Source organism: Vulpes lagopus, chromosome X, assembly GCF_018345385.1.
Source record: "Vulpes lagopus strain Blue_001 chromosome X, ASM1834538v1, whole genome shotgun sequence".
Taxonomy (NCBI): domain Eukaryota; kingdom Metazoa; phylum Chordata; class Mammalia; order Carnivora; family Canidae; genus Vulpes; species Vulpes lagopus.
In genome coordinates this window covers 120,571,492-120,586,010 of record NC_054848.1, presented here as the reverse complement: position 1 = coordinate 120,586,010, position 14,519 = coordinate 120,571,492, and the positions used below count along the sequence as shown (strand labels likewise).

The 14,519-nt window shown below is 55.3% G+C and overlaps 2 protein-coding genes across 2 annotated transcripts; one reads left to right on the top strand and one right to left on the bottom strand.

Annotated features, from left to right (window-relative positions):
* Positions 1–534: 534 nt before the first annotated feature.
* Positions 535–3,091, top strand: LOC121482367 (paraneoplastic antigen-like protein 6B). The gene is made up of 2 exons (XM_041740281.1): positions 535–729; positions 987–3,091. The coding sequence occupies exon 2, from the start codon at positions 1,127–1,129 to the stop codon at positions 2,531–2,533; it is 1,407 nt and encodes a 468-aa protein (XP_041596215.1). The 5' UTR covers positions 535–729; positions 987–1,126; the 3' UTR covers positions 2,534–3,091.
* A 2,304-nt stretch (positions 3,092–5,395) lies between these two features.
* On the bottom strand, positions 5,396–8,802 carry PNMA6A (PNMA family member 6A). The gene is made up of 2 exons (XM_041740279.1): positions 8,608–8,802; positions 5,396–8,350 (listed from the first exon to the last, which is right to left on the bottom strand). The coding sequence occupies exon 2, from the start codon at positions 8,208–8,210 to the stop codon at positions 6,804–6,806; it is 1,407 nt and encodes a 468-aa protein (XP_041596213.1). The 5' UTR covers positions 8,211–8,350; positions 8,608–8,802; the 3' UTR covers positions 5,396–6,803.
* Between the last annotated feature and the right edge of the window lie 5,717 nt (positions 8,803–14,519).

Genomic DNA, 14,519 nt, shown 5'->3' with positions numbered 1-14,519 from the left:
GAGCCTGTGCGCATGTGGCATTTACCGCACGTGACCACACCTGGACGAGGTGCTTCTCGCCTAGCTGGGACAGGACCAGTTCTGGAGGTGGGGGAGGAGGAAAACAAGCGAAGAAGCCCCCATAACGCACCCCCCGCACGCACACACCCTGTTCCCCACCCATGCCAGAGCGCAACACGGGCAGGCGCGTCTTGGGCCTGTCTAGCCGCTCTCCCGTGGGCACCCGGGGATGCGGAACCCTCGCCAGGCTGATGCCCTGAGGTCACGTCCCGCGAGGGGCCGGCGGCGGTGGACGGGCTTTGGGTCTAGGACGGGGACGCCGAGTCGCGGACCCCCAGGGTCCCCACCTGTGCCAGCGGCCCCTCGGGGGCGGGGGCGTCACCGCAGGTGACGTCACGCGCGGTTCCGGGGTGCCCGCGGCGGTGGCCACAGGCCGGCCGCGTGACCCGCGCGCGCCAATGGCCGGGCGATCTCCGGGGCGACGCGGAGGGTCCGCGCTCTGCCGCCACTGCGCCCCCACCCCGAGTCCGCACTGCAGAGAGTGGTGGCGAGCAGGCGCCGGCGCGCCGGCCCACGTGCCGCGCAGAGAGAGGGACGGGCAGAGGAAGGAAGAGAGGGAGTGAGAGAGCGCCCCGGGCAAGAGGCGCGCACGACCCGGCCGCCGCTCCGCGCAGCCCCTGCGCGCCTCCCGCGGGGACCTCCACCAGGAAGGACCCCCACCCGAGGAAGGTACCAGACCCGGGGAGGGTGCGGGCTTGGCCCCCGGGAAACCCCGCCGCCCTCCGCCCGCCCCAGCAGGACTGCGGCAGCCCGCGGGGGCAGGGGGACGGGCTGGGGAGGGGGCCGTGGCCCCTGCGGGGCCGGTGGAAGGCGGGGCGGGGCTCGAGCCTGGGCTGCAGAGGCGCCGCCCGGGGGAGGAGGGTCACCTGGGGGTGTGAGGGGGGGTGTCAGCATTAACCTCGCTCTCGCCCCGTTCGTATTCACAGGCTGTGGAGACCTGGGCAGTTCTGAGTCCTAGGCTCCCGCCCCAATTCATTCTCCCCCACCCGCCCAGTACCATCCTGGTCTGCTACGGAACCGTTTCCTGCCCCTAGTATTAGCCCCGCGCAGGCGGAAATTGCGCGCGATGGCGGTGACGATGCTGCAGGACTGGTGCAGGTGGATGGGCGTCAGCGCTCGAAGGGGTCTGCTCATTCTGGGCATCCCAGAGGACTGCGATGAAGCCGAACTCCAAGAGTCCCTGGAGGCCGCCCTGTGGCCCATGGGCCACTTTACTGTGCTCGGCAAAGTGTTCCGGGAGGAGGATAATGCCACCGCGGCCCTAGTCGAGCTTGACCGGGAAGTCAACTATGCGTTGGTCCCCAGGGAAATCCCGGGCACTGGGGGTCCCTGGAACGTGGTTTTTGTGCCCCGTTGCTCAGGCGAGGAGTTCCTCAGTCGCGTGTTCCACTTCATGGAGCAACAGGGGCAGACGGTGGAGAGTGTGGCTGGGGCCCTGGGGCTGGGACTGCGCAGGGTGTGCTGGCTCCGATCGGTCAGTCAGGCAGTCCAGCCCTGGGTGGAGACCATGCGGTACCAGCGCCTGGGCGTGTTTTCCGGGGGGGATCAGCCCGCTCTGGGGGAGGAGTCCTTTGAGGCTTGGCTACACCACACTGCCGACATGCTACATGTGTGGCAGGGGGTCTCGGAAAGGGAGAAGAGGAGGCGGCTGATGGAAGGCCTTCGAGGGACGGCCCTGCAGCTCGTGCACGGACTCCTGGCCGAGAACCCTGCCAGAACCTCGCAGGACTGCCTGGCGGCCCTGATCCAGGTGTTTGGAGACAATGAGTCCCAGGCCACACTCCGGGTGAAGTGTTTAACTGCTCAGCAGCACTCAGGAGAGCGGCTCTCTGCTTTCGTGTTGAGGCTGGAAGTCCTGCTGCAGAAAGCCATTGAGAAGGGGGCCCTGGCCAGAGCCTCAGCTGACCACGTGCGCCTGAGGCAGGTGCTCACCAGGGCCAACCTCACCGAGCCACTGGATGAAGCTCTGAGGAAGCTGAGAATGGTTGGGAGGTCTCCAAGTTTCCTAGAGATGCTGGGGCTTGTTCGGGAGTCTGAGGCATGGGAGGCCAGTCTAGCCAGGAGTGAGAGAGCCCAGGCGGAGGAAGGGGCTGGCGCCCAGGCCCATGCCCAGGCTGATGCCAGAGCCGACGCTAAGGCAGAGGATGATAAAGTGGACGAGAAGGAGCAGGAGCAGCAGGAGCAGGAACGGGAGCGGGAGGAGGAGGACACTGATGACCTTGATGCTGTCCCTGCAGGCCTAGGTCAGGCACGACCCTCAGAGGCCCCTGGGGGCCCCACCCCTGCCCAGATGGGCGCTGCTTCCAGGGCGGGCCCAGGAGGTCCTGCTTATGAGCCAGAGGGCCTCACCCAGTCAGGAGACCGGGAGGCTGGGGAGCCCCTCGAGGAGGGGCTCAAGCCCATCCCAGACGAGTCAGGAAACGAGGATGGGCCTGGGGGGCTGGGCCTCCCCAAGTCCTCCTCAGGCAAATAGGCTCGGAAGGCCCAGGGGCCCCCTCTCCTCTCAGGCAGCCGAGTTCTGGAGGCAGGGGGAGGCCATGCCAGGGCGCAACCTCACCCCACATGAGGAGCAGGGCCAAGGGAAGGGCCCACCCGGCCCAAGCCAAGCCCCCCGGGCACTCCACCACCCCGAAGGGGACCTGAACACTACCATCAGCCCTTCCAAGTGACCAAGACGACCATGCTTGACACCAAATGGGGCGGGGAGACCTGCCCCCCACCCTCCCATGGCAGCACCACACCCAGCCCCAGTCCAGTCAGGCACACCCAATCCCTGCCAACTCAGGCAGCCAGCCTGGGAAGCACCCCTCAGTGGCCGGCCCCAGCCTAGGTGAGGGGCACCTGAAGCCATCTGCCACCCACGCTGGACTGGAAGATGTTAGGGACCATCTCAAGGGTGCCAGCCTCTTGGGCCTCCCAAAACGGGGACCCTTGCCCACTGACCCCCCGGGGCACGTTGCTCCATGTTCTGGGAAGCCCACCTGTGTCTCTGTAAGCTCCTTAGTGACCCACGTGTCAAGCTATCCCTCCTCCCCCCCCACCCCCCCCACCCCCACACACACTAGCCATCATTCCCATGCAGAGCCTTGAGGTGTGCAGGAACCTGCCGTGGGCGTCTTGGCCTCCCGGGGCACCCACCTGTCAGCACAGGTGCCATGAGCTTCAGTGTCCACCAAGGCTCTGCTCACTCTCCTCCACTGTTGTGAGCTCAACCTCTGCTTTCTCAGTGTAGATTTAGGCCGAATGCTGCTTGCTCTTGTGGAGACGAGTGTGTGTGTGTGTGTGTGTGTGTGTGTGTGTGTGTGTGTTCTTATCTGAGCAGCTGCCCCCACCCCACCCCAGAGACCCTGAGCCCAGTTCCAGGAGATGGCGGGAAGGATGGAGGAGGGCACGGCCGGTGCTCACCCCGCGTGACCTCCGGAAGGAAGAACTGGCCCAACGACAGAAGTGGCCTGCAGCTGTCTCCACAGGAACTGTGCTCTGACGTGCCGCCTGTTGTCACTTGTGACTCAGTTTCCTTGGCTTGGCCAAGGGTCCCCTGCTGCCTTTTCAGCATCCTGGGACTGTCCCGTGCCGGCCATAGGGCAGGACCAGGCCCCAGCATGTCTGCCGGGGGGGGGTGTCCTGGCGTGAGGGGACATGGTCAGCATCTGTCATCCTGGCCAGAGGTTGATCGTGGCCCTCGGGAAGGGAGACTATGGCAGGAGGGCCACGGTGGTGGGGGATGCAGAGGCGCCCCGTTTGGGACCCTGAGAGGAGGGAGGCCGTGACCTATGGGCTCTACTGACCGTCAGACGTTCCCCTCTCTGTTGTCATTCCCTATCTTCAGTGGTTGCGGTACATTTTCTCTTCAATAAATTTCATTGAATGTTTCAGCCATGTCTTGCCTCTGCTCTGGGCTCTGGAAGGAACAACTTTCTACTGGAGCTGCAGGAGGGGATGGGGTTGTGAGTGGCGACATTAGTGTGGTACTGGAGTATTTCAGGGGTGTATCCAAGAGAAGTTGTGTGATCGTGATCACTTGGGCGGATGGAAACTGGTGAGAGGAGCTTACTAGAAGTGTGGCTGGTTGGGGCCACTAGAAACCTCAGGCAGCCCCCAGGAGTAAAGAGGTTAGACTGTATAGTGAGGAGGGGACAGCAGATATCCTGAGGATCCAGGATTTGTGGAAACGCTGTATGCCTTAGGACATCCACTGGGTCTGAAAGTTCAAGTGCAAATCCCATAGACAAGCCAGTCTCCGAATTGTAGTTTGCAGAAGTTGATAAGCAAATATTTGTGCCATCCTCCTAATACTCTGTAAGAGCTTTTCAGTTGCTCAGTAAGGTTTGTCTACCTTGTTCCGTTATGAGATTGTCACACTTAGAATGCCAGAAATTAAAAGGCCAGGAAGATGTCTCTCTCTCACACACACACACACATGCACACAGGAAACAGACCATAGTGTGTACTCTATAGATAAGAGTCTGTTTCTTGATTTGTCTCTCTCTTTATTTTATTTCCCCTTTGCTTGTTAGTTTTGTTTCTTAAATTGCACATATACATGAAATCATGTGGGTTTTGTCTTGGAGAATAATAGTCTCTAGCTCCATCATGTGGTTGCAAATGGCAAGACTTCGTCCTTTGAATGGCTAAATAATATTCCTGTGTGCATGTTGCTTATCAACTTCTGCAAACTACTTAGTTTGGTTTTGATGCCTCATGGTCTGGAACTGTCTGGTATCTCATATAGATGTTTGTCTCCCAAGGATTTCCTCCCAATACACACGGCGTGAGGTCTGTGGAACCCAGCCTGCCCATTCTTTGGCTATCACACACCCCCAAGTCCAAGAATCCTTCAGAGGCTACATGGAGCCTGGCTTCTTGTTGGCTTCCAAGTGTAGGCTGATTGTAAATGGATGAGATTCTCTTTGCCACACACACCAGCATGCAGCTCCTGATAGGTCTATCCAACAACATACCCAGGCAATTCGGAGACTGGCTTGTCTATGGGATTTGCACTTGAACTTTCAGACCCAGTGGATGTCCTAAGGCATACAGCGTTTCCACAAATCCTGGATCCTCAGGATATCTGCTGTCCCCTCCTCACTATACAGTCTAACCTCTTTACTCCTGGGGGCTGCCTGAGGTTTCTAGTGGCCCCAACCAGCCACACTTCTAGTAAGCTCCTCTCACCAGTTTCCATCCGCCCAAGTGATCACGATCACACAACTTCTCTTGGATACACCCCTGAAATACTCCAGTACCACACTAATGTCGCCACTCACAACCCCATCCCCTCCTGCAGCTCCAGTAGAAAGTTGTTCCTTCCAGAGCCCAGAGCAGAGGCAAGACATGGCTGAAACATTCAATGAAATTTATTGAAGAGAAAATGTACCGCAACCACTGAAGATAGGGAATGACAACAGAGAGGGGAACGTCTGACGGTCAGTAGAGCCCATAGGTCACGGCCTCCCTCCTCTCAGGGTCCCAAACGGGGCGCCTCTGCATCCCCCACCACCGTGGCCCTCCTGCCATAGTCTCCCTTCCCGAGGGCCACGATCAACCTCTGGCCAGGATGACAGATGCTGACCATGTCCCCTCACGCCAGGACACCCCCCCCCGGCAGACATGCTGGGGCCTGGTCCTGCCCTATGGCCGGCACGGGACAGTCCCAGGATGCTGAAAAGGCAGCAGGGGACCCTTGGCCAAGCCAAGGAAACTGAGTCACAAGTGACAACAGGCGGCACGTCAGAGCACAGTTCCTGTGGAGACAGCTGCAGGCCACTTCTGTCGTTGGGCCAGTTCTTCCTTCCGGAGGTCACGCGGGGTGAGCACCGGCCGTGCCCTCCTCCATCCTTCCCGCCATCTCCTGGAACTGGGCTCAGGGTCTCTGGGGTGGGGTGGGGGCAGCTGCTCAGATAAGAACACACACACACACACACACACACACACACACACACACACTCGTCTCCACAAGAGCAAGCAGCATTCGGCCTAAATCTACACTGAGAAAGCAGAGGTTGAGCTCACAACAGTGGAGGAGAGTGAGCAGAGCCTTGGTGGACACTGAAGCTCATGGCACCTGTGCTGACAGGTGGGTGCCCCGGGAGGCCAAGACGCCCACGGCAGGTTCCTGCACACCTCAAGGCTCTGCATGGGAATGATGGCTAGTGTGTGTGGGGGTGGGGGGGGGGTGGGGGGGGAGGAGGGATAGCTTGACACGTGGGTCACTAAGGAGCTTACAGAGACACAGGTGGGCTTCCCAGAACATGGAGCAACGTGCCCCGGGGGGTCAGTGGGCAAGGGTCCCCGTTTTGGGAGGCCCAAGAGGCTGGCACCCTTGAGATGGTCCCTAACATCTTCCAGTCCAGCGTGGGTGGCAGATGGCTTCAGGTGCCCCTCACCTAGGCTGGGGCCGGCCACTGAGGGGTGCTTCCCAGGCTGGCTGCCTGAGTTGGCAGGGATTGGGTGTGCCTGACTGGACTGGGGCTGGGTGTGGTGCTGCCATGGGAGGGTGGGGGGCAGGTCTCCCCGCCCCATTTGGTGTCAAGCATGGTCGTCTTGGTCACTTGGAAGGGCTGATGGTAGTGTTCAGGTCCCCTTCGGGGTGGTGGAGTGCCCGGGGGGCTTGGCTTGGGCCGGGTGGGCCCTTCCCTTGGCCCTGCTCCTCATGTGGGGTGAGGTTGCGCCCTGGCATGGCCTCCCCCTGCCTCCAGAACTCGGCTGCCTGAGAGGAGAGGGGGCCCCTGGGCCTTCCGAGCCTATTTGCCTGAGGAGGACTTGGGGAGGCCCAGCCCCCCAGGCCCATCCTCGTTTCCTGACTCGTCTGGGATGGGCTTGAGCCCCTCCTCGAGGGGCTCCCCAGCCTCCCGGTCTCCTGACTGGGTGAGGCCCTCTGGCTCATAAGCAGGACCTCCTGGGCCCGCCCTGGAAGCAGCGCCCATCTGGGCAGGGGTGGGGCCCCCAGGGGCCTCTGAGGGTCGTGCCTGACCTAGGCCTGCAGGGACAGCATCAAGGTCATCAGTGTCCTCCTCCTCCCGCTCCCGTTCCTGCTCCTGCTGCTCCTGCTCCTTCTCGTCCACTTTATCATCCTCTGCCTTAGCGTCGGCTCTGGCATCAGCCTGGGCATGGGCCTGGGCGCCAGCCCCTTCCTCCGCCTGGGCTCTCTCACTCCTGGCTAGACTGGCCTCCCATGCCTCAGACTCCCGAACAAGCCCCAGCATCTCTAGGAAACTTGGAGACCTCCCAACCATTCTCAGCTTCCTCAGAGCTTCATCCAGTGGCTCGGTGAGGTTGGCCCTGGTGAGCACCTGCCTCAGGCGCACGTGGTCAGCTGAGGCTCTGGCCAGGGCCCCCTTCTCAATGGCTTTCTGCAGCAGGACTTCCAGCCTCAACACGAAAGCAGAGAGCCGCTCTCCTGAGTGCTGCTGAGCAGTTAAACACTTCACCCGGAGTGTGGCCTGGGACTCATTGTCTCCAAACACCTGGATCAGGGCCGCCAGGCAGTCCTGCGAGGTTCTGGCAGGGTTCTCGGCCAGGAGTCCGTGCACGAGCTGCAGGGCCGTCCCTCGAAGGCCTTCCATCAGCCGCCTCCTCTTCTCCCTTTCCGAGACCCCCTGCCACACATGTAGCATGTCGGCAGTGTGGTGTAGCCAAGCCTCAAAGGACTCCTCCCCCAGAGCGGGCTGATCCCCCCCGGAAAACACGCCCAGGCGCTGGTACCGCATGGTCTCCACCCAGGGCTGGACTGCCTGACTGACCGATCGGAGCCAGCACACCCTGCGCAGTCCCAGCCCCAGGGCCCCAGCCACACTCTCCACCGTCTGCCCCTGTTGCTCCATGAAGTGGAACACGCGACTGAGGAACTCCTCGCCTGAGCAACGGGGCACAAAAACCACGTTCCAGGGACCCCCAGTGCCCGGGATTTCCCTGGGGACCAACGCATAGTTGACTTCCCGGTCAAGCTCGACTAGGGCCGCGGTGGCATTATCCTCCTCCCGGAACACTTTGCCGAGCACAGTAAAGTGGCCCATGGGCCACAGGGCGGCCTCCAGGGACTCTTGGAGTTCGGCTTCATCGCAGTCCTCTGGGATGCCCAGAATGAGCAGACCCCTTCGAGCGCTGACGCCCATCCACCTGCACCAGTCCTGCAGCATCGTCACCGCCATCGCGCGCAATTTCCGCCTGCGCGGGGCTAATACTAGGGGCAGGAAACGGTTCCGTAGCAGACCAGGATGGTACTGGGCGGGTGGGGGAGAATGAATTGGGGCGGGAGCCTAGGACTCAGAACTGCCCAGGTCTCCACAGCCTGTGAATACGAACGGGGCGAGAGCGAGGTTAATGCTGACACCCCCCCTCACACCCCCAGGTGACCCTCCTCCCCCGGGCGGCGCCTCTGCAGCCCAGGCTCGAGCCCCGCCCCGCCTTCCACCGGCCCCGCAGGGGCCACGGCCCCCTCCCCAGCCCGTCCCCCTGCCCCCGCGGGCTGCCGCAGTCCTGCTGGGGCGGGCGGAGGGCGGCGGGGTTTCCCGGGGGCCAAGCCCGCACCCTCCCCGGGTCTGGTACCTTCCTCGGGTGGGGGTCCTTCCTGGTGGAGGTCCCCGCGGGAGGCGCGCAGGGGCTGCGCGGAGCGGCGGCCGGGTCGTGCGCGCCTCTTGCCCGGGGCGCTCTCTCACTCCCTCTCTTCCTTCCTCTGCCCGTCCCTCTCTCTGCGCGGCACGTGGGCCGGCGCGCCGGCGCCTGCTCGCCACCACTCTCTGCAGTGCGGACTCGGGGTGGGGGCGCAGTGGCGGCAGAGCGCGGACCCTCCGCGTCGCCCCGGAGATCGCCCGGCCATTGGCGCGCGCGGGTCACGCGGCCGGCCTGTGGCCACCGCCGCGGGCACCCCGGAACCGCGCGTGACGTCACCTGCGGTGACGCCCCCGCCCCCGAGGGGCCGCTGGCACAGGTGGGGACCCTGGGGGTCCGCGACTCGGCGTCCCCGTCCTAGACCCAAAGCCCGTCCACCGCCGCCGGCCCCTCGCGGGACGTGACCTCAGGGCATCAGCCTGGCGAGGGTTCCGCATCCCCGGGTGCCCACGGGAGAGCGGCTAGACAGGCCCAAGACGCGCCTGCCCGTGTTGCGCTCTGGCATGGGTGGGGAACAGGGTGTGTGCGTGCGGGGGGTGCGTTATGGGGGCTTCTTCGCTTGTTTTCCTCCTCCCCCACCTCCAGAACTGGTCCTGTCCCAGCTAGGCGAGAAGCACCTCGTCCAGGTGTGGTCACGTGCGGTAAATGCCACATGCGCACAGGCTCATTCACACACTCCACCCCAATGGAGGGTCGGCAGTCCCCACGCTTGCGCAGGGACCGAGGCCGCTGTGGGTGCACGAAGGGCCAAGGCCCACCGTTACCCCAGCGCCAGTGGCCTGTGCCAAACAGGGTGACCCAGAGTCCTGGTTTGCCTGGACCTTTTCCATTTTGACTGTTTCAAGTCCACTGTCTGCAAAAGCTGCTTTCTCTATGTGGAACCCAATACCTTGGGCCTGCCTTTTCCTGATGGTAGTAGTCAGTGTACTATTCTGCATCCCAAGGGTCCCAGGGGCATCAGAAGGAAGGAAGGAGGGACTGCCCTTCTGACAAAGGATCCAGTGGTCCTGCTTGCTCTGCCAACTACATCCTGGCTGGCCTCCAGTGGGCAGGGTTCTCCCAAGCCACACAAGGAGGAGAGTGTGGTTGATGCCCTGATGAGGTTCATTCACCCAACCAGGTCTGAAAATTCACCTTATACTGGGTGTGGCATAGAACTGCCCACTTATATTCCCACTCCACATTGTGACGATGCATTCTGTTAAGGGATATGTTCAAGGGCATGCACCTTATTGTGTATAGGTAGAGTTGAAATTGGATCCTGAATTGGTCCCCATAATCCTGAGTAGGGACGCCTGGGTGGCTCAGCAGTTGAGTGTCTGCCTTTGGCTTGGAACATGATCCCGGGGTCACTTGATGGAGTCCTGCATCGGGCTCCCTGAGTGGAGCCTGCTTCTCCCTCTGCCTATTTCTCTGCCTCTCTCTGTGTGTGTCTCTCATGAATAAATATTTTTTAAAAATCCTTTGAGTAGACTTGGGACTATTTTTCTTCTGGTTGTTTCATTCACATTAGAATTTACTTGTCTTGTTTCTGTCTACTCAAGTCCTTGTGAGGAGGAAAAATCCTCCTCATATTTACTAGACAGAAAATTGGCTCAACCTCAGACTTGTAGGTTTCCTTCTGCTCAATCAATTAGGAAATGGCAAAATTGTCTAAGATTATTTTCTCTAATACTCATGAATTATTTTCCATGGTATATGGAATGAGACTGAGTCAGGGGTGCTTTGAAAGTCTACCATGTGTGTCTTTTTTGCTATTTTGCTTTTTTGCTGTTTTGCTTAAAAACATTTCATAGGTTACTTAGACTCCATGTCTCTGATAAAACATTTGGTTGCCAAAAGCCAACACCTTTCCTGGAAAGGCAATGAAATAGCATGGCGTTCTGTAAGACTACACACTGGTCCCAGTTTTGCTACTCTGAGGACTTACTCATCTACTCAACTTAGAGAGGCAGAAAGGGAGTCTCAGAGAAGGGATACAGTAGCCCAAAGTCACACAATGAGTAAATGGCAAAGTTATGAGGCATCATGGGGAGATGCAAAGTATAGCCAAGGCCAAGGGGGGTATCCAGAATTTATCTGGGAAGAGGCAAGTAGAGTCCCAGTCAGGTGCAATGAAGCAGATCTATGGATGTCCTGGATGTCAATAAAGAAGTATTTGGGGACACAAAGGTCGAAGTGATAGATTTCAATATGTTCATTTCGAAAGCTTTTGAACACTTTTTGTGATTGGTGTTAACCTTCACTCTGGTTTTAGGGCCTCCTCAACTCTCTGCTCAAAGGACAATAAAGAATAATATCTCCTCCATTCAAATAGAAGATCTTTGGTTTTTTTTTTATTTTTATTTATTCCTGAGAGATGCAGAGAGAGAGAGAGAGAGAGGCAGAGACACAGGCAGAGGGAGAAGCAGGCTCCATGCAGGGCGCCCAACATGGGACTCAATCCTGGGACTCAATCCTGGGACTCCAGGACCACGCCCTGGGCCGAAGGCAGGCACCAAACCGCTGAGCCACCCAGGGATCCCCAAATAGAAGATCTTTGAAGCCAGTAAAAAGATCTTATTTGGGTTTTTTTTGTTTTTTTTTTTAATTTTTATTTATTTATGATAGTCACAGAGAGAGAGAGAGAGAGGCAGAGACACAGGCGGAGGGAGAAGCAGGCTCCATGCACCGGGAGCCTGATGTGGGATTCGATCCCGGGTCTCCAAGATCGCGCCCTGGGCCAAAGGCAGGCGCCAAACCGCTGCGCCACCCAGGGATCCCGATCTTATTTGTTTTTATGTCCCCATTGTCTTGCACGGTAGCTAGCACAAAATCACTAAAATTGAGGAACTGATAAATAAATGTTACTTATAAAGTAGAAGTGTAATAGAGCATAAAGTAGGCCACCTCCACAGCAGGGGGGCCTTCTCCTGGCTTAGGCCCATAGCATCAGGGTTACCTAGATGGCAAACTCCTGAGCCCCACCTCTGGAGAGTCTGTTCTACTGGGTCTGAGACAGACCTGGAAATTTTTTTTTACAAGAACTTCTGGTAAGTAAATACTATAAAAAATTACATTCTGCAATATTTAACATACAAAAAGGCATTAAAAAGTACAACCAATACTTCTATACCTAGTACCTAAGACAGAAAACACTGGCAATGAAGTTAACCTCTTGGCATATTCCTTCCCAATAGCCTCCAGCTCTCTGCCCCATAGAGGGAAGCACTGTTCTGCATTTACATTTCTTTGCATTTCCACTGCAAAAAAGGGGGAAAAAAAGATATTTAAACAACTGCTACTATTGTGTTCTCATGTTTTAAACTTTATAAAAATGGTATCATATTCTCTATATTCATCCATTTAGTTAACTAATCTTTATGTTTGTGAGAATCACCATTTTGATACATCCAAGTTTGGTTCATCAATTTTCAATTCTGTATGATACTTCATTGTGGGAGTGTGTGTGTGTGTGTGTGTGTACAGAAATGTATTTATTAATTTTCCCATTGACAGATATTTATTTCTCATTTTTAGCTATCACAAATAATGCTGCTCTAAATATTCTTAGAGAGTTTCACTAGGGTATGTACCTAGCAGTGGCATTGCTGGGTCAAAGACTATTTTCAGTTTTAAGATACATTGTCAGTGTTCTCCAGGTTGATATACCAATTTAAACCTCTATCAATCTCCACATCATCATCAAAATTTAATATTTTTTAAAGATTTATTTATTTGAGAGACAGAGAAAGAAAAAAAATGGCTCAAGTGGGAGGAGGGGCAGAGGGAGAATCCTTGAGCAAATTCCCCACTCAGTGGGGAGCCTGACACAGGGCTCAATCACAGGACCCTGAGGTCATGACCTGAGCTGAAATCAAGAGTTGGCTGCTTAATTGACTGAGCCACCCAGGTGCCCCCACCAACATTTAATATCATGTGGCTTAAATGTTGCCAATTCACAGGGATGTCAATTGTAATTTCGTTGTGCTTTTATTTTGAATCTCTCTGATTATAAATGAGGTTTAATACCTTAGTTAGGGGCCCATTTCTAATTCTTTTTGTTTGAAATTCTTTTTTTAAGATTTTATTTATTATTCATGAGAGACACAGAGAGAGAGAGAGAGGCAGAGACACAGGCAGAGGGAGAAGCAGGCTCCATGCAGGGAGCCAGATGTGGGACTTGATCCCAGGAATCCAGGATCACGCCCCAGGTCTAAGGCAAGCACTGAATCGCTGAGCCACCCAGAGATCCCTTTGTTTGAAATTCTTAACTAATTTTTCCTATTTCTTTATTGGGAAGTTTTTCCTCTTTTATACTTCATAGAATTTCTTTATTAATCTGGAAACTTTTTCCATTTAAGTTATTTTGGCTGTGTAACCAATTACTCAAAACATACTGGCTTACAACAACCATTTTATTCTGTCTCTTCAGTCTCTTCAAAAAATGGTGCTGGGAAAATGGGACAGCCACGTGCAGAAGACTGAAACTAGACCATTCTCGTACACCATACACAAAGATAAACTCAAAATGGATGAAAGATCTAAATGTGAGACAAGATTCCATCAGAATCCTAGAGGAGAACACAGGCAACACCCTTTTTGAACTTGGCCATAGTAACTTCTTACAACATACATCCATGAAGGCAAGGGAAACGAGCAAAAATGAATTATTGGGACTTCATCAAGATAAAAAGGTTTTGCACAGCAAAAGAAAAATTCAACAAAACTAAAAGACAACCTACAGAATGGGAGAAGATATTTGCAAATGACGTATCAGATAAAGGGCTAGTATACAAGATCTATAAAGAACATATTAAACTCAACAGCAAAGAAACAAACAATCCAATCATGAAACAGGCAAAAGACATGAAAAGAAATTTCAGAGGAAGATATAGACATGGCCAACAAGCACATGAGAAAATGATCTGCATTTTCCCTGGCCATCAGGGAAATACAAATCAAAACCACAATGAGATACCACCTCACCCCAGTGAGAATGATGAAAATTAAGATGAATGGATAAAGAAGATGTGGTATATGTATAAAATGTAATATTCCTCAGCCATTAGAAATGAAAAATACCCACCATTTGCTTCAATGTGGATGGAACTGGAGGGCATTATGCTGAGTGGAATAAGTCAATCGGAGGACAAACATTATATGGTCTCATTCATTTGGTGAATATAAAACATAGTGAAAGGGAATAAAGGGGAAAGGAGAAAAAATGAGTGGGAAATATCAGAAAGGGAGACAGAACATGAGAGACTCCTAACTTTGGGAAACGAAAAAGGGGAGGGGGAAAAGGAGGTGGTGGACGGGGGGTGGGGGTGACTGGGTGGTGGACACTGAGGGGGGCACTTGATGGGATGAGCACTGGGTGTTATGCTATATGTTGGCAAACTGAACTCCAATAAAAAAAATAAGACAGGAAACAACAAATGTTTGAGAGGATGTGGAGAAAGGGCAACAAATGTTAAGATGATTTGTTCCAACTCTCTGAATAAAGTCCATGGTTTTTTGATAGGGATTGTATTAAATGTGTACATTGCCCTGGGTAGCACTGACATTTTCACAATGTTGGTTCTTTCCGTCCATTAGCATGGAATATTTTTCCATCTCTTTGTGTCTTCCTCAATTTCTTTCAGAAGTGTTCTATAGTTTTTAGGGTATATATCCTTTACCTCTTTGGTTAGGTTTATTCCTAGGTATCTGACGCATTTCCGTGCAATTGTAAATGGGATTGACTCCTTAATTTCTCTTTCTTCAGTCTCATTGTTAGTGTATAGAAATGATTTCTGGGCATTGATTTTGTATCCTGCCACACTGCCAAATTGCTGTATGAGTTCTAGTAATCTTGGGGTGGAGTC

What these genes read in the sequence shown, in the direction of transcription:
- PNMA6A (XM_041740279.1), bottom strand. Translation starts at nt 8,210, where the DNA reads ATGGCGGTGACGATGCTGCAGGACTGGTGCAGGTGGATGGGCGTCAGC.
- LOC121482367 (XM_041740281.1), top strand. Translation starts at nt 1,127, where the DNA reads ATGGCGGTGACGATGCTGCAGGACTGGTGCAGGTGGATGGGCGTCAGC.